The sequence below is a fragment of the Lagopus muta genome, unplaced genomic scaffold, assembly GCF_023343835.1.
Source record: "Lagopus muta isolate bLagMut1 unplaced genomic scaffold, bLagMut1 primary scaffold_218, whole genome shotgun sequence".
Lineage (NCBI taxonomy): Eukaryota > Metazoa > Chordata > Aves > Galliformes > Phasianidae > Lagopus > Lagopus muta.
Window position 1 is genome coordinate 1,399 of NW_026040257.1, and position 26,358 is coordinate 27,756.

A 26,358-nucleotide genomic window follows, 5' to 3' on the forward strand; every position below is an offset into this window, starting at 1 on the left:
ATTGCCCCATAGATCGCCCCATAGATCGCCCCATAGATTGCCCCATAGATCGCCCCATAGATTGCCCCATAGAGCACCCCATAGATCGCCCCATAGATTGCCCCATAGATCGCCCCATAGATTGCCCCATAGATTGCCCATAGAGCGCCCCATAGATTGCCCATAGAGCGCCCCATAGAGCGCCCCGTAGATTGCCCCATAGATTGCCCCATAGATCGCCCCATAGATTGCCCCATAGATTGCCCCATAGAGCGCCCCAAACAGGAGACCCCAACCCTGACCCCAAATGCAGTGGCTGTGAACTCCACCACCTTGCGCTGCTCGTACGTCTGTGGGGACATCCCATAATGAGCGCCCCATACAGCGCCCCATGGAGCGCCCCATAGATTGCCCATAGAGCGCCCCATAGATTGCCCCATAGATTGCCCCATAGAGCGCCCCATAGATTGCCCCATAGATTGCCCCATAGAGCGCCCCATAGAGCGCCCCATAGATTGCCCCATAGATTGCCCCATAGATCGCCCCATAGAGCGCCCCATAGATTGCCCCATAGATTGCCCCATAGATTGCCCCATAGAGCACCCCAAACAGGAGACCCCAATCCAGACCCCAAATGCAGTGGCAGTGAACTCCACCACCTTGCGCTGCTCGTACGTCTGTGGGGACATCCCATAATGAGCCGCCCCATATAGCGCCCCATAGATCGCCCCATAGATTGCCCCATAGATCGCCCCATAGATTGCCCCATAGAGCGCCCCAAACAGGAGACCCCAGCCCTGACCCCAAATGCAGTGGCAGTGAACTCCACCACCTTGCGCTGCTCATAGGTCTGTGGGGCAGCCCATAATGAGCGCCCCATATAGCGCCCCATGGATTGCCCCACAGATCACCCCATAGATCGCCCCATAGAGCGCCCCATAGATTGCCCCATAGATCGCCCCCATAGAGCGCCCCATAGATTGCCCCATAGATTGCCCCATAGATCGCCCCATAGAGCGCCCCATAGATTGCCCCATAGATTGCCCCATAGATTGCCCCATAGAGCGCCCCATAGATCGCCCCATAGAGCGCCCCATAGAGCGCCCCATAGAGCGCCCCATAGAGCGCCCCAAACAGGAGACCCCAATCCAGACCCCAAATGCAGTGGCTGTGAACTCCACCACCTTGCGCTGCTCGTACGTCTGTGGGGCAGCCCATCATGAGTGCCCCATACAGCGCCCCATAGATCGCCCCATAGATCGCCCCATAGAGCGCCCCATAGATTGCCCCATAGATTGCCCCATAGAGCACCCCATAGATCGCCCCATAGATTGCCCCATAGATCGCCCCATAGATCGCCCCATAGATTGCCCCATAGATCGCCCCATAGAGCGCCCCATAGAGCACCCCATAGATTGCCCCATAGATCGCCCCATAGAGCGCCCCATAGATTGCCCCATAGATCGCCCCATAGATTGCCCCATAGAGCACCCCATAGATCGCCCCATAGATTGCCCCATAGATCGCCCCATAGAGCGCCCCATAGATTGCCCCATAGATCGCCCCATAGAGCACCCCATAGATCGCCCCATAGATTGCCCCATAGATCGCCCCATAGATTGCCCCATAGAGCACCCCATAGATCGCCCCATAGATTGCCCCATAGATTGCCCCATAGAGCGCCCCAAACAGGAGACCCCAGCCCTGACCCCAAATGCAGTGGCAGTGAACTCCACCACCTTGCGCTGCTCATAGGTCTGTGGGGCAGCCCATAATGAGCGCCCCATATAGCGCCCCATAGATCGCCCCATAGATTGCCCCACAGATCACCCCATAGATCGCCCCATAGAGCGCCCCATAGATTGCCCCATAGAGCGCCCCATAGAGCGCCCCATAGATTGCCCCATAGATCGCCCCATAGAGCGCCCCATAGATTGCCCCATAGATTGCCCCATAGATCGCCCCATAGATTGCCCCATAGATCGCCCCATAGATTGCCCCATAGATTGCCCCATAGATTGCCCCATAGATCGCCCCATAGATTGCCCCATAGATTGCCCCATAGATTGCCCCATAGATCGCCCCATAGAGCGCCCCATAGATTGCCCCATAGATTGCCCCATAGATTGCCCCATAGAGCGCCCCATAGATCGCCCCATAGAGCGCCCCATAGAGCGCCCCATAGAGCGCCCCCATAGAGCGCCCCAAACAGGAGACCCCAATCCAGACCCCAAATGCAGTGGCTGTGAACTCCACCACCTTGCGCTGCTCGTACGTCTGTGGGGCAGCCCATCATGAGTGCCCCATACAGCGCCCCATAGATCGCCCCATAGATCGCCCCATAGAGCGCCCCATAGATTGCCCCATAGATTGCCCCATAGAGCACCCCATAGATCGCCCCATAGATTGCCCCATAGATCGCCCCATAGATCGCCCCATAGATTGCCCCATAGATCGCCCCATAGAGCGCCCCATAGAGCACCCCATAGATTGCCCCATAGATCGCCCCATAGAGCGCCCCATAGATTGCCCCATAGATCGCCCCATAGATTGCCCCATAGAGCACCCCATAGATCGCCCCATAGATTGCCCCATAGATCGCCCCATAGATTGCCCCATAGAGCACCCCATAGATCGCCCCATAGATTGCCCCATAGATTGCCCATAGAGCGCCCCAAACAGGAGACCCCAGCCCTGACCCCAAATGCAGTGGCAGTGAACTCCACCACCTTGCGCTGCTCATAGGTCTGTGGGGCAGCCCATCATGAGCGCCCCATACAGCGCCCCATAGATCGCCCCATAGATTGCCCCACAGATCACCCCATAGATCGCCCCATAGAGCGCCCCATAGATTGCCCCATAGATTGCCCCATAGATCGCCCCATAGATTGCCCCATAGATCGCCCCATAGAGCGCCCCATAGATTGCCCCATAGATTGCCCCATAGATCGCCCCATAGATTGCCCCATAGATCGCCCCATAGATTGCCCCATAGATTGCCCCATAGATTGCCCCATAGATCGCCCCATAGATTGCCCCATAGATTGCCCCATAGATCGCCCCATAGAGCGCCCCATAGAGCGCCCCATAGATCGCCCCATAGATTGCCCCACAGATCACCCCATAGATCGCCCCATAGAGCGCCCCATAGATTGCCCCATAGATTGCCCCATAGATCGCCCCATAGAGCGCCCCATAGATTGCCCCATAGATCGCCCCATAGATTGCCCCATAGAGCGCCCCATAGATTGCCCCATAGATTGCCCCATAGATTGCCCCATAGATCGCCCCATAGATTTGCCCCATAGATTGCCCCATAGATCGCCCCATAGAGCGCCCCATAGAGCGCCCCATAGAGCGCCCCAAACAGGAGACCCCAATCCAGACCCAAATGCAGTGGCTGTGAACTCCACCACCTTGCGCTGCTCGTACGTCTGTGGGGCAGCCCATCATGAGCCGCCCCATAGAGCGCCCCATAGATCGCCCCATAGATTGCCCCATAGATCGCCCCATAGATTGCCCCATAGATCGCCCCATAGAGCGCCCCATAGAGCGCCCCATAGATTGCCCCATAGATTGCCCCATAGATTGCCCCATAGATCGCCCCAAACGGGAGACCCCAATCCAGACCCCAAATGCAGTGGCAGTGAACTCCACCACCTTGCGCTGCTCGTACGTCTGTTTGGACATCCCATAATAAGCCGCCCCATACAGCGCCCCATGGATCGCCCCATAGATTGCCCCATAGATCGCCCCATAGAGCGCCCCATAGATCGCCCCATAGATTGCCCCATAGATTGCCCCATAGATCGCCCCAAACAGGAGACCCCAGCCCTGACCCCAAATGCAGTGGCAGTGAACTCCACCACCTTGCGCTGCTCGTATGTCTGTGGGGACATCCCATAATGAGCGCCCCATACAGCGCCCCATAGATTGCCCCATAGATCGCCCCATAGAGCGCCCCATAGAGCGCCCCATAGATTGCCCCATAGATCGCCCCATAGATCGCCCCATAGATTGCCCCATACAGCGCCCCATAGATCGCCCCATAGATCGCCCCATAGAGCGCCCCATAGATTGCCCCATAGATTGCCCCATAGATTGCCCCATAGAGCGCCCCATAGATTGCCCCATAGATTGCCCCATAGATTGCCCCATAGATCGCCCCATAGATTGCCCCATAGAGCGCCCCATAGATCGCCCATAGATTGCCCCATAGATCGCCCCATAGAGCGCCCCAAACAGGAGACCCCAACCCTGACCCCAAATGCAGTGGCAGTGAACTCCACCACCTTGCGCTGCTCGTACGTCTGTGGGGACATCCCATAATGAGCCGCCCCATACAGCGCCCCATGGATCGCCCCATAGATCGCCCCATAGATTGCCCATAGAGCGCCCCATAGATTGCCCCATAGATTGCCCCATAGATTGCCCCATAGAGCGCCCCATAGAGCGCCCCATAGATTGCCCCATAGATCGCCCCATAGAGCGCCCCATAGATTGCCCCATAGATTGCCCCATAGAGCGCCCCGTAGATTGCCCCATAGATTGCCCCATAGATTGCCCCATAGAGCGCCCCATAGATTGCCCCATAGATCGCCCCATAGAGCGCCCCATAGATTGCCCCATAGATCGCCCCATAGATTGCCCCATAGAGCGCCCCATAGATCGCCCCATAGATCGCCCCATAGAGCGCCCCATAGATTGCCCCATAGAGCGCCCCATAGAGCGCCCCGTAGATCGCCCCATAGATCACCCCATAGATTGCCCCATAGAGCGCCCCATAGATTGCCCCATAGATCGCCCCATAGATTGCCCCATAGAGCGCCCCAAACAGGAGACCCCAGCCCTGACCCCAAATGCAGTGGCTGTGAACTCCACCACCTTGCGCTGCTCGTACGTCTGTGGGGACATCCCATAATGAGCCGCCCCATAGAGCGCCCCATAGATCGCCCCATAGATTGCCCCATAGAGCGCCCCATAGATTGCCCCATAGATTGCCCCATAGAGCGCCCCAAACAGGAGACCCCAATCCAGACCCCAAATGCAGTGGCAGTGAACTCCACCACCTTGCGCTGCTCGTACGTCTGTGGGGCAGCCCATCATGAGTGCCCCATACAGCGCCCCATAGATTGCCCCATAGATCGCCCCATAGAGCACCCCATAGAGCGCCCCATAGATTGCCCCATAGATTGCCCCATAGATCGCCCCATAGAGCGCCCCATAGAGCGCCCCATAGATTGCCCCATAGATTGCCCCATAGATCGCCCCATAGAGCGCCCCATAGAGCGCCCCATAGAGCGCCCCATAGATCGCCCCATAGAGCGCCCCATAGATTGCCCCATAGATTGCCCCATAGATCGCCCCATAGAGCGCCCCATAGAGCGCCCCATAGATTGCCCCATAGATCGCCCCATAGAGCACCCCATAGAGCGCCCCATAGATTGCCCCATAGATTGCCCCATAGATCGCCCCATAGAGCGCCCCATAGAGCGCCCCATAGATTGCCCCATAGATTGCCCCATAGATCGCCCCATAGAGCGCCCCATAGAGCGCCCCATAGAGCGCCCCATAGATCGCCCCATAGAGCGCCCCATAGATTGCCCCATAGATTGCCCCATAGATCGCCCCATAGAGCGCCCCATAGAGCGCCCCATAGATTGCCCCATAGATCGCCCCATAGATCGCCCCATAGATTGCCCCATAGATCGCCCCATAGATTGCCCCATAGATCGCCCCATAGAGCGCCCCAAACAGGAGACCCCAACCCTGACCCCAAATGCAGTGGCAGTGAACTCCACCATCTTGCGCTGCTCGTACGTCTGTGGGGACATCCCATAATGAGCGCCCCATACAGCGCCCCATAGAGCGCCCCATAGATTGCCCCATAGATTGCCCCATAGATCGCCCCATAGAGCGCCCCATAGAGCGCCCCATAGATTGCCCCATAGATCGCCCCATAGAGCGCCCCATAGATTGCCCCATAGAGCGCCCCATAGAGCGCCCCATAGAGCGCCCCATAGATTGCCCCATAGATCGCCCCATAGAGCGCCCCATAGAGCGCCCCATAGATCGCCCCAAACAGGAGACCCCAATCCAGACCCCAAATGCAGTGGCAGTGAACTCCACCACCTTGCGCTGCTCGTACATCTGTGGGGACATCCCATAATGAGCGTCCATAGAGCGCCCCATAGATCGCCCCATAGATTGCCCCATAGAGCGCCCCATAGAGCGCCCCGTAGATTGCCCCATAGATCGCCCCATAGATTGCCCCATAGATCGCCCCATAGATCGCCCCATAGAGCGCCCCATAGATTGCCCCATAGATCGCCCCATAGATTGCCCCATAGATCGCCCCATAGATCGCCCCATAGATTGCCCCATAGATTGCCCCATAGATCGCCCCATAGATTGCCCCATAGATCGCCCCATAGATTGCCCCATAGATTGCCCATAGATTGCCCCATAGATCGCCCCATAGATTGCCCCATAGATCGCCCCATAGAGCGCCCCATAGATTGCCCCATAGATCGCCCCATAGATTGCCCCATAGATCGCCCCATAGATTGCCCCATAGATCGCCCCATAGATTGCCCCATAGATCGCCCCATAGATTGCCCCATAGATCGCCCCATAGATTGCCCCATAGATTGCCCCATAGATTGCCCCATAGATCGCCCCATAGATTGCCCCATAGATTGCCCCATAGATTGCCCCATAGATCGCCCCATAGATTGCCCCCATAGATTGCCCCATAGATTGCCCCATAGATCGCCCCATAGATTGCCCCATAGATCGCCCCATAGATTGCCCCATAGATTGCCCCATAGATTGCCCCATAGATCGCCCCATAGATTGCCCCATAGAGCGCCCCAAACAGGAGACCCCAGCCCTGACCCCAAATGCAGTGGCTGTGAACTCCACCACCTTGTGCTGCTCGTACATCTGTGGGGACATCCCATAATGAGCGTCCATAGAGCGCCCCATAGATCGCCCCATAGATTGCCCCATAGATTGCCCCATAGAGCGCCCCGTAGATTGCCCCATAGATCGCCCCATAGATTGCCCCATAGATCGCCCCATAGATTGCCCCATAGATCGCCCCATAGAGCGCCCCATAGATTGCCCCATAGATCGCCCCATAGATTGCCCCATAGATCGCCCCATAGATTGCCCCATAGATTGCCCCATAGATTGCCCCATAGATCGCCCCATAGATTGCCCCATAGATCGCCCCATAGATTGCCCCATAGATCGCCCCATAGAGCGCCCCATAGATTGCCCCATAGATCGCCCCATAGATTGCCCCATAGATCGCCCCATAGATCGCCCCATAGATTGCCCATAGATCGCCCCATAGATTGCCCCATAGATCGCCCCATAGATTGCCCCATAGATTGCCCCATAGATTGCCCCATAGATCGCCCCATAGATTGCCCCATAGATCGCCCCATAGATTGCCCCATAGATTGCCCCATAGATTGCCCCATAGATCGCCCCATAGATTGCCCCATAGATCGCCCCATAGATTGCCCCATAGATCGCCCCATAGAGCGCCCCATAGATTGCCCCATAGATCGCCCATAGATTGCCCCATAGATCGCCCCATAGATCGCCCCATAGATTGCCCCATAGATCGCCCCATAGATTGCCCCATAGATCGCCCCATAGATTGCCCCATAGATTGCCCCATAGATTGCCCCATAGATCGCCCCATAGATTGCCCCATAGATCGCCCCATAGATTGCCCCATAGATTGCCCCATAGATTGCCCCATAGATCGCCCCATAGATTGCCCCATAGATCGCCCCATAGATTGCCCCATAGATCGCCCCATAGAGCGCCCCATAGATTGCCCCATAGATCGCCCCATAGATTGCCCCATAGATCGCCCCATAGATTGCCCCATAGATTGCCCCATAGATCGCCCCATAGATTGCCCCATAGATTGCCCCATAGATTGCCCCATAGATCGCCCCATAGATTGCCCCATAGATCGCCCCATAGATTGCCCCATAGATTGCCCCATAGATTGCCCCATAGATCGCCCCATAGATTGCCCCATAGATCGCCCCATAGATTGCCCCATAGATTGCCCCATAGATCGCCCCATAGATTGCCCCATAGATTGCCCCATAGATTGCCCCATAGATCGCCCCATAGATTGCCCCATAGATCGCCCCATAGATTGCCCCATAGATTGCCCCATAGATTGCCCCATAGATCGCCCCATAGAGCACCCCATAGATCGCCCCATAGATTGCCCCATAGATCGCCCCATAGATCGCCCCATAGATTGCCCCATAGAGCGCCCCATAGATCACCCCATAGATTGCCCCATAGAGCGCCCCATAGATTGCCCCATAGAGCGCCCCAAACAGGAGACCCCAGCCCTGACCCCAAATGCAGTGGCTGTGAACTCCACCACCTTGCGCTGCTCGTATGTCTGCAGGGCGAGGGAGCAGGGGGGCAGGGCAGGTGTGCAAAGCAGCTGTGAGTGCAGTGCAGCTGTGTGTGTGTGCAATATAATTGTGTGCATTGCAAGAGTGTGCATGCAGTGCAGCAGTGTGTGCACAGCACAGTGCAAATGTGCAGTGCAGTGCAGAGCAGAGCATTGCATTGCAGAGCAGAGCATTGCATTGCATTGCAGAGCAGAGCAGAGCAGAGCAGAGCATTGCAGAGCAGAGCATTGTGTTGCATTGCATTGCATTGCATTGCAGTGCGTTACAGAGCAGAGCATTGCATTGTGTTGCAGAGCATTGCATTGCGTTGCATTGCATTGCAGTGCATTGCAGAGCAGAGCAGAGCAGAGCATTGCATTGCATTGCAGTGCGTTGCATTCCAGAGCAGAGCATTGCATTGCATTGCATTGCATTGCAGAGCAGAGCATTGCATTGCAGTGCGTTGCAGAGCATTGCAGAGCAAAGCATTGCAGAGCATTGCATTGAGTTGCAGAGCATTACATTGCATTGCATTGCAGAGCAGAGCATTACATTGCATTGCAGAGCATTGCATTGCAGAGCATTGCATTGCAGAGCATTGCATTGCATTGCATTGCATTGCAGTTCATTACATTACATTGCATTGCATTGGCATTGCAGAGCAGTGCATTACATTACATTGCATTGCATTGCATTGCATTGCAGAGCATTACATTGCATTACATTGCATTGCATTGCAGAGCATTACATTGCATTACATTGCATTGCATTGCAGAGCATTACATTGCATTGCATTGCATTGCATTGCAGAGCATTACATTGCATTACATTGCATTGCATTGCATTGCATTCCGTTGCAGAGCATTACATTGCATTGCATTGCATTGCATTCTGTTGCAGAGCATTACATTGCATTGCAGTGCATTGCAGTGCGTTGCAGAGCATTACATTGCATTGCAGTGCATTGCAGAGCAGAGCAGAGCATTGCATTGAGTTGCAGTTCATTACATTGCATTGCATTGCATTGCGTTGCAGTTCATTGCATTGCATTGCATTGCATTGCGTTGCAGAGCAGCGCTCACCCACTCCTGCCCATAGGAATCCTCCAGGTCGTTGGTGGAGCGGTCGTCCCAGGCCAGTCGCACCCCCAGCAGCCGCGCGGGCAGGAAGCCGTTCTCAGCCAGGATCACAAAGTAGGTGAAGAAGCCGCCCAGCGCCTGGATCATCCCTGCACACAGACACAGCGGGGCCCGGTGTCACCGCCGGCTGCTCTGCTGACATCCATGGGTGCCCTGATGTCGCTCTGGGTGTCCCAGGGCCGCCTATGGGTGCCCTGCTGCCTCCCGTGGGCACCCCGCAGTCACTGGCGCTTGTCCCCATTGCAGCCCCTGGGTGTCCTGGTGTCCCTGTGGGCACCCCCATGTCACCTGCTGGTGTCCCATTGACCCACTGCGTCCCATTGCCACTCGAGGGCACCCCAGTGTCACTCATGGCCATCCCCATGGGACCCGGTGTCACCTATGGGTGTCCCCATGTCAGCCACGGGCACCGCAGTGGAAGATACGGTGTCATCAGTGGGTGCCCAGTGTCACTATGGGTGTCCCAGTGCCACCCGTGTCACCCCAGTGTCATCCATGGGCACCCTGATGTCAGCTGTGGGCACCCCAGGGTCACCAGTGTCATCAGTGGGTGCCCAGTGTCACTATGGGTGTCCCAGTGCCACCCATGGGCACCCCATGGGCACCTATGGGTGTCCCCATCTCACCCATGGGCATCCTAGTGTCATCCATGGGTGCCCCGCTGCCTCCCATGGGCACCCCGCAGTCACTGGCGCTTGTCCCCATTGCAGCCCCTGGGTGTCCTGGTGTCCCTGTGGGCACCCCCATGTCACCCCACTGCGTCCCATTGCCACTCGTGGGCACCCCAGTGTCACTCATGGCCCATCCCCATGGGACCCAGTGTCACCTATGGGTGTCCCCATGTCAGCCACGGGCACCGCAGTGGAAGATATGGTGTCATCAGTGGGTGCCCAGTGTCACTATGGGTGTCCCAGTGCCACCCGTATCACCCCAGTGTCATCCATGGGCACCCTGATGTCAGCTGTGGGCACCCCAGTGTCACCAGTGGGTGCCCAGTGTCACTATGGATGTCCCAGTGTCACCTATGGGCACCCCATGGGCACCTATGGGTGTCCCCATCTCACCCATGGGCATCCTAGTGTCATCCATGGGTGCCCCGCTGCCTCCTGTGGGCACCCCGCAGTCACTGGCGCTTGTCCCCATTGCAGCCCCTGGGTGTCCTGGTGTCCCTGTGGGCACCCCCGTGTCACCCACTGCGTCCCATTGCCACTCGAGGGCACCCCAGTGTCACTCATGGCCCATCCCCATGGGACCCAGTGTCACCTATGGGTGTCCCCATGTCAGCCACGGGCACCGCAGTGGAAGATATGGTGTCATCAGTGGGTGCCCAGTGTCACTATGGATGTCCCAGTGTCACCTATGGGCACCCCATGGGCACCTATGGGTGTTCCCATCTCACCCATGGGCACCCCAGTGTCACCAGAGTCATCACTGGCTGTCCCAGTGTCACCTATGGACGTCCCAGTGTCACTATGGGTGCCCCAGTGCCACCCATGGGCATCCCAGTGTCACCCATGGGTGTCCCAGTGCCACCCGTGTCACCCCAGTGTCATCCATGGGCACCCTGATGTCAGCCATGGGCACCCCAGTGTCACCCGTGCCATCAGTGGGTGCCCAGTGTCACTATGGGTGTCCCAGTGTCACCTATGGACGTCCCAGTGTCATCAGTGGGTGTCCCAGTGTCACCTATGGACGTCCCAGTGTCACTATGGGTGCCCCAGTGCCACCCATGGGCATCCCATGTGCACCTATGGGTGTCCCCATCTCACCCATGGGCATCCCAGTGTCATCCGTGGGAGCTCTGGTCCAACTATGGGTGCCCTGCTGTCACCCTTGGGTGTCCCAGCGTCACCCATGGGCACTCCAGTGTCACCCGTGGGTGTCCCTGTGTCACCCGTGGGAGCTCTGGTCTCACTACGGGTGCCCTGCTGTCATCTGTGGGTGTCTCCATGCCACCCATAGGTGTCCCATTGGCACCCATGAATGTCCCACTGCCACTCACGGGCATCCCAGTGCCACTATGGGTGTCCTTTTGTCACCAGTGAATGACATGGGTGCCCTGCTGTCACCTGTGGGCATCCCTGTGTCACCCGTGGGAGCTCTGGTATCACTATGGGTGCCCTGCTGTCACCCGTGGGCATCCCAGTGCCACCAGTGGGACTCCAGTGTCATCAGTGGGTGTCCCACTGCCCCCAGTAGCTCCCAGTAGCCATGACACGGACCGACCTGCCTGTAGGCCATGCTGATGAGGCCCTCATTGACCAGCTGGCCCCCACAGCCACCATTGGCTCCCACTGATCACCAGTAGACCCCAATTGACCACCAGTAGCCCCCAGTAGCCCCCACTGACCACCAGTAGCCCCCAGTAGCCCCCATTGACCACCAGTAGCCCCCAGTAGCTCCCATTGACCACCAGCAGCCCCCATTGACCACCAGTAGCCCCCATTGACCACCAGTAGCCCCCAGTAGCTCCCATTGACCACCAGCAGCCCCCAGTAGCCCCCACTGACCACCAGTAGCCCCCAGTAGCCCCCATTGACCACCAGTAGCCCCCAGTAGCTCCCATTGACCACCAGCAGCCCCCATTGACCACCAGTAGCCCCCACTGCCCACCAGTAGCCCCCATTGACCACCAGTAGCCCCCACTGCCCACCAGTAGCCCCCATTGACCACCAGTAGCCCCCACTGCCCACCAGTAGCCCCCACTGACCACCAGTAGCCCCCACTGCCCAACAGTAGCCCCCATTGACCACCAGTAGCCCCCATTGACTACTAGTAGGTCCCACTGACCACCAGCAGCCCCCAGTAGCTTCCATTGACCACCAGTAGCCCCCGGTAGCCCCCAGTAGCCCCCATTGACCACCAGTAGCTCCCATTGACCACCAGCAGCCCCCATTGACCACCAGCAGCCCCCATTGACCACCAGTAGCCCCCATTGACCACCAGTAGCCCCCAGTAGCTCCCATTCACCACCAGTAGCCCCCAGCAGCTCCCACTGACCACCAGTAGCCCCCATTGACCACCAGTAGCCCCCAGCAGCCCCCACTGACCACCAGTAGCCCCCAGCAGCCCCCACTGACCACCAGTAGCCCCCAGTAGCCCCCATTGACCACCAGCAGCCCCCAGTAGCCCCCATTGACCACCAGTAGCCCCCACTGACCACCAGTAGCCCTCAGTAGCTCCTATTGACCACCAGTAGCTCCCATTGACTACCAACAGCCCCCACTGACCACCAGCAGCTCCCAGTAACTCCCCCTGACCACCAGTAGCCCCCATTGACCACCAGTAGCCCCCACTGACCACCAGTAGCCCCCAGCAGCCCCCCACTGGCCACCAGTAGCCTCCATTGAACACCAGTAGCCCCCATTAACCACCAGCAGCCCCCAGTAGCTCCTGTTGACCACCAGTAGCCTCCATTGACCATCAGTAGCCCCCAGTATCTCCCACTGACCACCTGTAGCTCCCATTGACTACCAACAGCCCCCATTGACCACCAGCAGCTCCCAGTAACTCCCACTGACTCCAGTAGCCCCCACTGACCACCAGTAGACCCCAGTAGCCCCCACTGACCACCAGCAGCCCCCAGTAGCCCCCACTGACCACCAGCAGCCCCCAGTAGCTCCCATTGACCACCAGCAGCCCCCATTGACCACCAGCAGCCCCCAGTAACTCCCACTGACTCCAGTAGCCCCCACTGACCACCAGTAGACCCCAGTGGCCACCAGTAGCCCCCAGTGGCCACCAGTAGCCTCCATTGACCACCAGCAGCCCCCAGCAGCCCCCACTGACCACCAGTAGCCCCTAGTAGCCCCCATTGACCACCAGTATCCCCCAGTAGCCCCCATTGACCACCAGTAGCCCCCATTGACCACCAGTAGCCCCCATTGACCACCAGTAGCCCCCAGTAGCCCCCACTGACCACCAGCAGCCCCCAGTAGCCCCCATTGACCACCAGCAGCCCCCACTGCCCACCAGCAGCCCCCAGTAGCCCCCATTGACCACCAGTAGCCCCCAGTAGCTCCTATTGACCACCAGTAGCCCCCAGTAGCTCCCATTGACCACCAGTAGCCCCCAGTAGCTCCCAGTGACCACCAGTAGCCCCCAGTAGCTCCTATTGACCACCAGTACCCCCCACTGACCACCAGCAGCCCCCATTGACCACCAGCAGCCCCCACTGACCACCAGCAGCCCCCAGTAGCCCCCATTGACCACCAGTAGCTCCCACTGACCACCAGTAGCCCCCAGTAGCCCCCACTGACCACCAGTAGCCCCCAGTAGCTCCCATTGACCACCAGTAGCCCCCAGTAGCTCCCATTGAACACCAGTAGCTCCCATTGACCACCAGTAGCCCCCAGTAGCTCCCATTGAACACCAGTAGCTCCCATTGACCACCAGTAGCCTCCATTGACCACCAGCAGCCCCCATTAGCCCCCATTGACCACCAGTAGCCCCCAGTAGCCCCCACTGACCACCAGCAGCCACCATTGACCACCAGTAGCCCCCATTGACCACCAGCAGCCACCATTGACCACCAGCAGCCCCCATTGACTACCAGTAGCTCCCACTGACCACCAGCAGCCCCCAGTAGCTCCCATTCACCACCAGTAGCCCCCAGCAGCCCCCCACTGGCCACCAGTAGCCTCCATTGACCACCAGCAGCCCCCAGCAGCCCCCATTGACCACCAGCAGCCCCCATTGACCACCAGTAGCCCCCGGTAGCCCCCAGTAGCCCCCATTGACCACCAGCAGCCCCCAGCAGCCCCCATTGACCACCAGCAGCCCCCAGTAGCTCCCACTGACCACCAGTAGCTCCCATTGACCACCAGCAGCCCCCATTGACTACCAACAGCCCCCCCTGCCCCCCAGCACCCCCCAGTACCCCCCCTGCCCCCTGCCCCCAGCCCCCCCCACGCACCGATCTGCCCGTAGGCCATGCTGATGAGGCGCTCGTTCACCAGTTTGTCGGTGCGGGGGGTTGCGCGGCTGCCGCTTCATGATGTCGCTCTCAGCTGCTTCGTAGGCCAGGGAGATGGCGGGGACCTGGGGGGGCGTCCTGTGTCACACCATGGAACCCCATGGGACACGATGTGGGTCCACCTATGGGGCAGCTATGGGGCAGCTATGGGGCATAGCTGGTGCCCAGGTCAATGCAGAGGAGGGCGATGGTGCCAAGGGGCAGCCGTGGGGCAGCTACAGGGCAGCCATGGGGCAGCTTTGAGGCAGCTATGGGACATCTATGGGGCAGCCATGGGGCATCTATGGGGCAGCCATGGGGCAGGCTGTGGGGCAGCTGGTCATGTTGGTGCCCAGGTCGATGCAGAGGAGGGAGATGGTGCCAAGTGGCAGCCACAGGGCATCTATGGGGCAGCCATGGGGCAGCCATGGGGTAGCCATGGGGCAGCTTTGGGGCAGCTATGGGGCAGCTACGGAGCAGCCACAGGGCATCTATGGGGCAGCTGCAGAGCAGCCATGGGGCAGCATTGGGGGAGCATCTATGGGGCAGGGTGTGGGGCAGCTGGCCACGTCAGTGCCCAGGTCGATGCAGAGGATGGCGATGGTGCCAAGGGGCAGCCATGGGGCATCTATGGGACAGCCATGGGGCAGCTTTGGGGCAGCTATGGGGTAGCCATGGGGCATCTATGAGGTAGCCATGGGGCAGCTATGGGGCAGCTTTGAGGCAGCTATGGGGCAGCTATGGGGTAGCCATGGGACAGGCTGTAGGGCAGCTGGCCATGTCAGTGTCCAGGTCGATGCAGAGGAGGGCAATGGTGCCAAGGGGCAGCCGTGGGGCAGCCGTGGGGCAGCCAAGGGGCAGCTATGGAGCAGCCATGGGGCAGCCACAGGACATCTATGGGGCAGCTACAGAGCAGCCATGGGGCAGCCTTGGGAGAGTATCTATGGGGCAGACTGTGGGGCAGCTGACCATGTCGGTGCCCAGGTCGATGCAGAGGAGGGCAATGGTGCCAAGGGGCAGCTGTGGGGCATCTATGGAGCAGCCACAGGGCATCTATGGGGCAGCCATGGGGCAGGCTGTGGGGCAGCCATGGGGCAGCCATGGGGTAGCCATGGGGCAGCTTTGAGGCAGCTATGGGACATCTATGGGGCAGCTATGGGGCAGCCATGGGGCATCTATGGAGCAGCCATGGGGCATCTATGGAGCAGCCATGGGGCAGCCACAGGACATCTATGGGGCAGTCTTGGGGCAGCCATGGGGCATCTACGGAGCAGCCATGGGGCAGCCACAGGACATCTATGGGGCAGTCTTGGGGCAGCCACAGGACATCTATGGGGCAGCCATGGGGCATCTATGGAGCAGCTATGGGGCAGCCACAGGACATCTATGGGGCAGTCTTGGGGCAGCCATGGGGCATCTACGGAGCAGCCATGGGGCAGCCACAGGACATCTATGGGGCAGTCTTGGGGCAGCCACAGGACATCTATGGGGCAGCCATGGGGCATCTATGGGGCAGCTACAGAGCAGCCATGGGGCAGCCTTGGGGGAGCATCTATGGGGCAGACTGTGGGGCAGCTGGCCATGTCAGTGCCCAGGTCGATGCAGAGGAGGGCGATGGTGCCAAGGGGCAGCTGTGGGGCATCTATGGGGCAGCCATGGGGCAGCCATGGGGCATCTATGGGGTATCTATGGGGCAGCCATGGGGCAGCTTTGAGGCAGCTATGGGACACCTATGGGGCAGCTGACCATGTCGGTGCCCAGGTCGATGCAGAGGAGGGCAATGGTGCCAAGGGGCAGCCACAGGGCATCTATGGGGCAGCCATGGGGCAGCCACAGGGCATCTATGGGGAAGCCATGGGGCAGCTTTGAGGTAGCTATGGGACATCTATGGGGCAGCCATGGGGCAGCTATGGGGCAGCCATGGGGCAGCCTTGGGGGAGCATCTATGGGGCAGACTGTGGGGCAGCTGACCATGTCGGTGCCCAGGTCGATGCAGAGGATGGTGATGGTGCCAAGGGGCAGCCACAGGGCATCTATGGGGCATCTATGGGGCAGCCATGGGGCAGCCACGGGGCATCTATGGGGCAGCCATGGGGCAGCTATGGGGCAGCTATGGGGCAGCCATGGGGCAGCCACAGGGCATCTATGGGGCAGCTATGGGGCAGCCATGGGGCAGCCACAGGGCATCTATGGGGCAGCTATGGGGCAGCCATGGGGCATCTATGGAGCAGGCATGGGGCAGCCACAGGGCATCTATGGGGCAGTTTTGGGGCAGCTTTGGGGCATCTATGGGGCAGCTACAGAGCAGCCATGGGGCAGCCTTGGGGGAGCATCTATGGGGCAGACTGTGGGGCAGCTGACCATGTCGGTGCCCAGGTCGATGCAGAGGATGGCGTTGTTGCCAAGTGGCAGCCAGAGGGCATCTATGGGGCACCCATGGGGCATCCATGGGGCAGCTTTGAGGCAGCTATGGGACACCTATGGGGCAGCTGACCATGTTGGTGCCCAGGTCAATGCAGAGGATGGTGATGGTGCCAAGGGGCAGCCGTGGGGCATCTATGGGGCAGCCATGGGGCAGCTATTGGGTATCTATGGGGCAGCCATGGGGCAGGCTGTGGGGCAGCTGGCCATGTCAGTGCCCAGGTCGATGCAGAGGATGGCGTTGTTGCCAAGTGGCAGCCAGAGGGCATCTATGCGGCAGCTATGGGGCAGCCATGGGGTAGCCATGGGGCAGCTTTGGGGCAGCTACAGGGCAGCTACGGAGCAGCCATGGGGCAGCCTTGGGGGAGCATCTATGGGGCAGACTGTGGGGCAGCTGACCATGTCGGTGCCCAGGTCGATGCAGAGGAGGGCAATGGTGCCAAGGGGCAGCCACAGGGCATCTACGGGGCAGCCACGGGGCATCTATGGGGCAGCCATGGGGCACCTATGGGACAGCTATGGGGCAGCTTTGGGGCAGCTTTGAGGCAGCTATGGGGCATCTATGGGGCAGCCATGGGGCAGCCATGGGGCAGGCTGTGGGGCAGCTGACCATGTCGGTACCCTGGTCGATGCAGAGGATGACAATGGTGCCAAGTGGCAGCCATGGGGCATCTATGGGGCAGCCATGGGGCAGGCTGTGGGGCAGTCATGGAGCAGCTATGGGGCAGCCATGGGGCAGCCATGGGGCAGCTATGGGGCAGCCATGGGGCAGCCACAGGGCATCTATGGGGCAGCTATGGGGCAGCCATGGGGCATCTATGGAGCAGCCATGGGGCAGCCACAGGACATCTATGGGGCAGCCATGGGGCATCTATGGAGCAGCTATGGGGCAGCCACAGGACATCTTTGGGGCAGCCATGGGGCAGCCATGGGGCATCTATGGAGCAGCCATGGGGCAGCCACAGGGCATCTATGGGGCATCTATGGGGCAGCTATGGGGCAGCTATGGGGCAGCCATGGGGCATCTATGGGGCAGTTTTGGGGCAGCTTTGGGGCATCTATGGGGCAGCTACAGAGCAGCTATGGGGCAGCCTTGGGGGAGCATCTATGGGGCAGGCTGTGGGGCAGCTGACCATGTCGGTGCCCAGGTCGATGCAGAGGAGGGCAATGGTGCCAAGGGGCAGCCATGGGGCATCTATGGGGCAGCTACAGAGCAGCCATGGGGCAGCATTGGGGGAGCATCTACGGGACACCTATGGGGCAGCTGACCATGTCGGTGCCCAGGTCGATGCAGAGGATGGTGACGGTGCCGAGGGGCAGCGGGATGTTGGCGATGATGAAGAGGAGGAAGGGCGTGATCTCGGGGATGTTGCTGGTCAGCGTGTAGGCGATGGACTTCTTCAGGTTGTCGAAGATGAGGCGCCCTGTAGGGACGGGGGGGGGGGGGGGGGCAGATCGGTGTCACCCTGCTGCCACTACGGTGGCCCTTGGGGACAAACGGGGGGGGGGGGGATGGCGGTCACCTTCCTCGACGCCGGTGACGATGGAGGCGAAGTTGTCGTCCAGCAGGATCATGTCTGCTGCCTGCTTGGACACATCTGAGCCCGCGATGCCCATGGCGATGCCGATGTCGGCCTTCTTCAGCGCCGGGGAATCGTTCACGCCGTCCCCCGTCACGGCCACGATGGCACCCTGAGGGGTCAGGGGTCAGGGGGTCATGGGGTGAGGGGTCTGTGGGCAAGGGAAGGGGTCGTGGGGTCACAGGATGAGGGGACAAAGGGCCACGGGGTCATGGAGTCACAGGATGAGGGGACAGGGGGCCATGGGGTCATGGGGTCACAGGGCCAGGGGTCATGGGGTCACAGCATGAGGGGTCAAGGGGCCATGGGGTCGTGGGGTCACAGGATGAGGGGAAGGGGGCCATGGTGAATGGGGTCACAGGGTCAGGGGTCATGGGGTCACAGGATGAGGGGACAGGGGGTCATGGGGTCATGGGGTCATGGGGTCAGGGGGTCATGGGGTCACAGGGCCAGGGGTCATGGGGTCACAGCATGAGGGGACAAAGGGCCACGGGGTCATGGAGTCACAGGATGAGGGGTCAGGGGTCAGGGGGTCATGGGGTGAGGGGTCTGTGGGCAAGGGAAGGGGTTGTGGGGTCACAGGATGAGGGGGGTAGGGGGCCATGGCGAATGGGGACACAGGGCCAGGGGTCATGGGGTCACAGCATGAGGGGTCAAGGGGTCATGGGGTCATGGGGTCACAGGGCCAGGGGTCATGGGGTCACAGGATGAGGGGACAGGGGGTCATGAGGTCATGGCTCATGGGGTCACAAGGCCAAGGGTCATGGGGTCACAGGATGAGGGGCCATGGGGTCACGGCTCATGGGGTCACAGGGTCAGGGGTTGTGGGGTCACAGGATGAGGGGGTAGGGGGCCATGGCGAATGGGGTCACAGGGCCAGGGGTCATGGGGTCACAGGATGAGGGATCAAGGGGCCATGGGTCATGGAGTCACAGGATGAGGGGTCAGGGGTCAGGGGGTCATGGGGTGAGGGGTCTGTGGGCAAGGGAAGGGGTCATGGGGTCACAGGATGAGGGGACAGGGGGTCATGGGGTCATGGGGTCACAGGGCCAGGGGTCATGGGGTCACAGGATGAGGGGTCAGGGGTCAGGGGGTCATGGGGTCACAGCGCCAGGGGTCATGGGGTCACAGGATGAGGGGCCACAGGGTCATGGCTTATGGGGTCACAGGGTCACAGGATGAAGGGGCAGGGGGCCATGGTTAATGGGGTCACAGGGCCAGGGGTCATGGGGTCACAGCATGAGTGGACAAGGGGCCACGGGTCATGGCTCATGGGGTCATAGGGCGAAGGGTCATGGGGTCACAGGATGAAGAGGAAGAGGGCCATGAGGTCATGGCTCATGGGGTCACAGGGTCAGGGGTCATGGGGTCACTGGATCATAGGGTCAGGGGGTGAGGGTTCAGGGGGGTGAGGGGTCACGAGGTCATGGGTCACAGGGTCAGGGGGTCATGGGGTCACAGGATGAGAGGTCAGGGGCAGAAGTCATGGGGTCAGGGACTAAGAGGTCAGGGGTCAGGGGTCAGGAGGTGGGGTCATGAGGTCATGGGGTCAGGGGCACAGAATGAGTGGTTGGGGTGACAGGATCAGGGGTCATGGGGCCACGGGGTCAGGGGTCACGGGGTCACTGGGTGAGGGGTCAGGTGAGGGTCAGGGGTCACCGGTAACAGATTTGGGGGCAGGGGGCAGAGGTCATGAGGTCATGGATTGAGGTGGTAGGGGTCAGGAGGTCACGGGGTCACAGGGTGAGGGGTCAGGGAGTTCGGGGGTCACAGGGGTCAGGGGTGAGGGGGGGGGTGGGGGCACTGCGGGGACAAGGACACTGCAGGTGATGGATGGGGCCACCATGGGCTGGGGACGTTGTGGGATGGGGATGGGGACAATTTGGGGACAAGGGCATCACAGGGATGCCGCTATAGGGTTGGGGACATTGTGGGATGGGGACAATTTGGGGACAAGGGATGCCCCTATGGGGTTGGGGACATGGTGGGATGGGGATGGGGACAGGTTGGGGACAAGGGACGCCCCTATGGGATTGGGGACATTGAGGGATGGGGATGGGGACAATTTGGGGACAAGGGCATCACAGGGTGCCCCTATGGGGTTGGGGCCATTGTGGGATGGGGATGGGGACAGGTTGGGGACAAGGGACGCCCCTATGGGGTTGGGGACATTGAGGGATGGGGATGGGGACAGGTTGGGGACAAGGGCATCACAGGGTGCCCCTATGGGGTTGGGGCCATTGTGGGATGGGGATGGGGACAGGTTGGGGACAAGGGACGCCCCTATGGGGTTGGGGACATTGAGGGATGGGGATGGGAACACTTTGGGGACAAGGGCATCACAGGGTGCCCCTATGGGGTTGGGGACTTTGTGGGATGGGGACAATTTGGGGTCAAGGGACGCCCCTATGGGGTTGGGGACAATGAGGGATGGGGACAATTTGGGGACAAGGGCATCACAGGGATACTGCTATAGGGTTGGGGACATTGTGGGGTGGGGATGGGGACAGGTTGGGGACAAGGGCATCACAGGGACGCCCCTATGGGGTTGGGGACATTGTGGGATGGGGATGGGGACACTTTGGGGACAAGGGACGCCCCTATGGGGCTGGGGACATTGTGGGATGGGGACAATTTGGGGACAAGGGCATCACAGGGACGCCCCTATGGGGTTGGGGACAATGAGGGATGGGGATGGGGGACAGGTTGGGGACAAGGGCATCACAGGGACACCACTATGGGGTTGGGGACATTGTGGGATGGGGATGCTATAGGGTGGGGACACTATAGGGACCATGGGGATGGGGGAACCATGGGGTGGGGACACTTTGGGGTGGGGACGCTTTGGGGACAGCGGGGCACCTGGCGCTGGCAGCCCTCGACGATGATGAGCTTCTGCTGCGGGGAGGTGCGGGCGAAGACGATCTCGGTGTGGTTGCGCAGGATCTCGTCCAGCTGCTCGGCCGTCATGTCCTTCAGGTCGGAGCCGTGCACCACGCACGCCTTGGCCTCCCTGCGGGGTCGCAGCCCACGGCGCCGTGTCCCCAACGTCCCCAACGTCCCCAATGTCCCCAACGTCCCCAATGTCCCCAATGTCCCCAATGTCCACACTGTCCCCGTGTTCCTTTCTTCTCCGTATCCCCGCATCTGGACACCCCGTCGTCCCCTTGTTCCGCTTCCCCGTGTCCCCACATCCCCACCTCCCTTTGCCCCCCATATCCTCCATGTCCCCACATCTGGACACCCCCACCTCCCTCCTGTCCCCACCTCCCTCCTGTCCCCATATCCCCGTGTCCCTGCATCCCTTCATCCTCCATACCCCCACATCTGCACACCCCCATGTCCCCACATCCCCACGTCCCTTTGCCCCCCCATATCCTCCATGTCCCCACATCTGGACGCCCCCACATCCCTCCTGTCCCCACGTCCCTCCTGTCCCCACGTCCCTCCTGTCCCCACATCCCTCCTGTCCCCATCTCCCTCCTGTCCCCACATCCCTCCTGTCCCCATCTCCCTCCTATCCCCACATCCCTCCTGTCCCCATCTCCCTCCTATCCCCACATCCCTCCTGTCCCCACCTCCCTCCTGTCCCCACATCCCTCCTGTCCCCATATCCTCGTGTCCCTGTGTCCCTTCATCCTCCATACCCCCACATCTGCACACCCCCATGTCCCCACATCCCCACGTCCCTTTGCCCCCCCATATCCTCCATGTCCCCACATCTGGACTCCCCCACCTCCCTCCTGTCCCCACATCCCTCCTGTCCCCACATCCCTCCTGTCCCCATATCCTCGTGTCCCTGCGTCCCTTCATCCTCCATACCCCCACATCTGCACACCCCCATGTCCCCACATCCCCACGTCCCTTTGTCCCCCATATCCTCCATGTCCCCACATCTGGACGCCCCCATCTCCCTCCTGTCCCCATGTCCCTCCTGTCCCCACATCTGGACGCCCCCATCTCCCTCCTGTCCCCACATCTGGACGCCCCCATCTCCCTCCTGTCCCCACCTCCCTCCTGTCCCCATATCCCCATGTCCCTGCGTCCCTTCATCCTCCATACCCCCACATCTGCACACCCCCATGTCCCCACATCCCCACGTCCCTTTGCCCCCCATATCCTCCATATCCCCACATCTGGACGCCCCCATCTCCCTCCTGTCCCCATCTCCCTCCTGTCCCCACGTCCCTCCTGTCCCCACCTCCCTCCTGTCCCCACATCCCTCCTGTCCCCATATCCCCATGTCCCTGTGTCCCTTCATCCTCCATACCCCCACATCTGCACACCCCCCTGTTCCATTTCTCCCCATTCCCGTGTCCTTACGTCTCCACCTCCCCACACCCCTTCACCCTCCATACCCCAACATCAGGACACCCCCACGTCCCTTTTGTCCCCATGTCCCCACGTCCCTTTATTCTCCACACCCTTTTGCCCCTACATCCTCCCCAGCCCCACGTCCCCATGTCCCCACAGTTCCTCTTCCCCGCATCCCCATCTCCCTTTGTCCCCATACCTTCCATGTCCCAATGGCCCCATTTCTCCATGCCCCCCACATCCATCCCACTCCCTCCTCCCCATGCCCCCATTTCCTTCCTTCTCCACATCCCCGTGCCCCACATCCCTTCACCCCCCATGCACTCAAGGTGGGGCCGAGCCCTGCGCCAGCACAGCGCATGGGGGGAGGGTTAGAGGGCCTGGGGATCCTAATGGCCTCCTCTGACCCTAAAAACGCTGTGATCCTATAAGCTATAAGCTAAGATCCTATAACTCTATGAGTGGGATGGGTTGGGGTCGGACTAGACGACCTTAAAGGCCCTCTCCAACCTTAACGACGCCACGACCCCATTTAGGGACACGGGGGCACAGCAGCGGCGTGGGGTCGATGGTTGGACTGGGTGACCCTAAAGGTCTTCTCTGACCTACGATCCTTTGACTCTATGACGGGTTGGACGAGGATCCTAAGGGACATTTCTGACCCTAATGGTGCTACAACGCTACAGTCGTACGAGTGGGACGGGTTGGGGTCAGACCGGATGACCCTAAAGGCCCCCTCCAACCCTAAGTCCTCCACCATCCTCCACAGGGACACGGGTAGCACGCAAAGCAGTGGCGTTGGGTTGATGGTTGCGTGATCCTAAAGGCCTTTTCTAACCCTAACGACCCCACCATCCCATAACGCCATGAGTGGGGTCGATGGATTCGCTGGGTGACCCCAAAGCCCTGCTTCGTACTCTTTGATCCCCCTTAGGGACGCCGTTGGTGGGCACAGCAGTGGCGTGGGGCTGATGGTCAGCCCAGACCCAAAGGTCTTTCCTAACCCTCACCACACCACGATCCTACAACGCCATGAGTGGGGAGGGTGGACGGTCAGAACGACGGCCCTAAAAACCTCCTCTGACCCTAATGATGCCATGAGCAGCCAGGTGGAGACGGGCGAATGGTTCCACCGCATCCTACAGACCGTTCCCAACATCAATGGCTCTGCGATCTCTACTCGGTCCTCTCACCCCCCGTGTCTGGATGGCCCCATATCATAGAATCATAGAATCATAGAATCATTGAATCCCCAAGGTTGGAAAAGACCTCCAAGCTCCTGCAGTCCAACCGTTCCCCCATTCCCAACAGCTCCCACTGAACCACGGCCCCCAACACAACAACATCGGATTGCCATAGGGACACATGAGGATGCCATAGGGACACATGGGGACTCCATAAGGACACATGGGACTCCATAGGGACACATGAGGATGCCATAGGGACACATGGGGACTCCATAAGGACACATGGAGACTCCATAGGGACACATGGGGACTCCATAGGGACACATGGGGACTCCATAGGGACACATGGAGACTCCATAGGGACACATGGGACTCCATAGGGACACATGGGGACGCCATAGGGACACATGGGGACTCCATAAGGACATATGGAGACTCCATAGGGACACATGGGACTCCATAGGGACACATGGGGACTCCATAGGGACACATGGGGACTCCATAGGGACACATGGAGACTCCATAGGGACACATGGGGACTCCATAGGGACACATGGAGACTCCATAGGGACACATGGGACTCCATAGGGACACATGGGGACGCCATAGGGACACATGGGGACTCCATAAGGACATATGGAGACTCCATAGGGACACATGGGACTCCATAGGGACACATGGGGACTCCATAGGGACACATGGGGACTCCATAGGGACACATGGGACGCCATAGGGACACATGGGGACTCCATAGGGACACATGAGACTCCATAGGGACACATGGGGACTCCATAGGGACACATGGGACTCCATAGGGACACATGGGGATGCCATAGGGACACATGGGGACTCCATAGGGACACATGGGGACTCCATAGGGACACATGGGACTCCATAAGGACACATGGAGACTCCATAGGGACACATGGGGACTCCATAGGGACACATGGGACTCCATAGGGACACATGGGACTCCATAAGGACACATGGAGACTCCATAGGGACACATGGGGACTCCATAAGGACACATGGGACTCCATAGGGACACATGGGACTCCATAAGGACACATGGGGACTCCATAGGGACACATGGGGACTCCATAGGGACACATAGGACTCCATAGGGACATATGGGACTCCAGAGGGACACATGGAGACTCCATAGGGACACATGGGGACTCCATAGGGACACATGGGGACTCCATAAGGACACATGGAGACTCCATAGGGACACATGGGGACTCCATAAGGACACATGGAGACTCCATAGGGACACATGGGGACGCCATAGGGACACATGGGGACTCCATAAGGACACATGGAGACTCCATAGGGACACATGGGGACGCCATAGGGACACATGGGACTCCATAGGGACACATGGGACTCCATAGGGACACATGGGACGCCATAGGGACACATGGGGATGCCATAGGGACACATGGGGACTCCATAGGGACACATGGGGACTCCATAGGGACACATGGAGACTCCATAGGGACACATGGGGACGCCATAGGGACACATGGGACTCCATAGGGACACATGGGACTCCATAGGGACACATGGAGACTCCATAAGGACACATGGGACTCCATAGGGACACATGGGACTCCATAGGGACACATGGGGACTCCATAGGGACACATGGGACTCCATAGGGACACATGGGGACTCCATAGGGACACATGGGACTCCATAGGGACACATGGAGGCTCCATAGGGACACATGGGACTCCATAGGGACACATGAGGATGCCATAGGGACACATGGGACTCCATAGGGACACATGGGACGCCATAGGGACACATGGAGACTCCATAGGGACACATGGGGACTCCATAGGGACACATGGGACTCCATAGGGACACATGGGGACTCCATAGGGACACATGGAGACTCCATAGGGACACATGGGACTCCATAGGGACACATGGGGACTCCATAAGGACACATGGAAACTCCATAGGGACACATGGGGACGCCATAGGGACACATGGAGACTCCATAGGGACACATGGGGACTCCATAAGGACACATGGGGACTCCATAGGGACACATGGAGACTCCATAGGGACACATGGAGACTCCATAGGGACACATGGGGACGCCATAGGGACACATGGGACTCCATAGGGACACATGGAGACTCCATAGGGACACATGGGACTCCATAGGGACACATGGGACGCCATAGGGACACATGGAGACTCCATAGGGACACATGGGGACTCCATAGGGACACATGGGGACTCCATAGGGACACATGGAGACTCCATAGGGACACATGGGGACGCCATAGGGACACATGGGACTCCATAGGGACACATGGGACTCCATAG

At 59.7% G+C, this 26,358-nt stretch overlaps 1 protein-coding gene across 1 annotated transcript; it reads right to left on the bottom strand.

The window, feature by feature from the left end:
• Positions 1 to 4,250: 4,250 nt before the first annotated feature.
• LOC125687793 (sodium/potassium-transporting ATPase subunit alpha-2-like) lies at positions 4,251 to 21,694 on the bottom strand (the record flags this gene model as incomplete). The annotated part of the gene is given in 7 exon segments (XM_048933056.1): positions 4,251 to 4,289; positions 9,503 to 9,648; positions 14,475 to 14,532; positions 14,534 to 14,599; positions 18,204 to 18,358; positions 18,458 to 18,626; positions 21,377 to 21,694. Coding segments are annotated over 7 exon segments (918 nt in total), but the record flags the coding sequence as incomplete, so codon positions are not given.
• Positions 21,695 to 26,358: the final 4,664 nt, after the last annotated feature.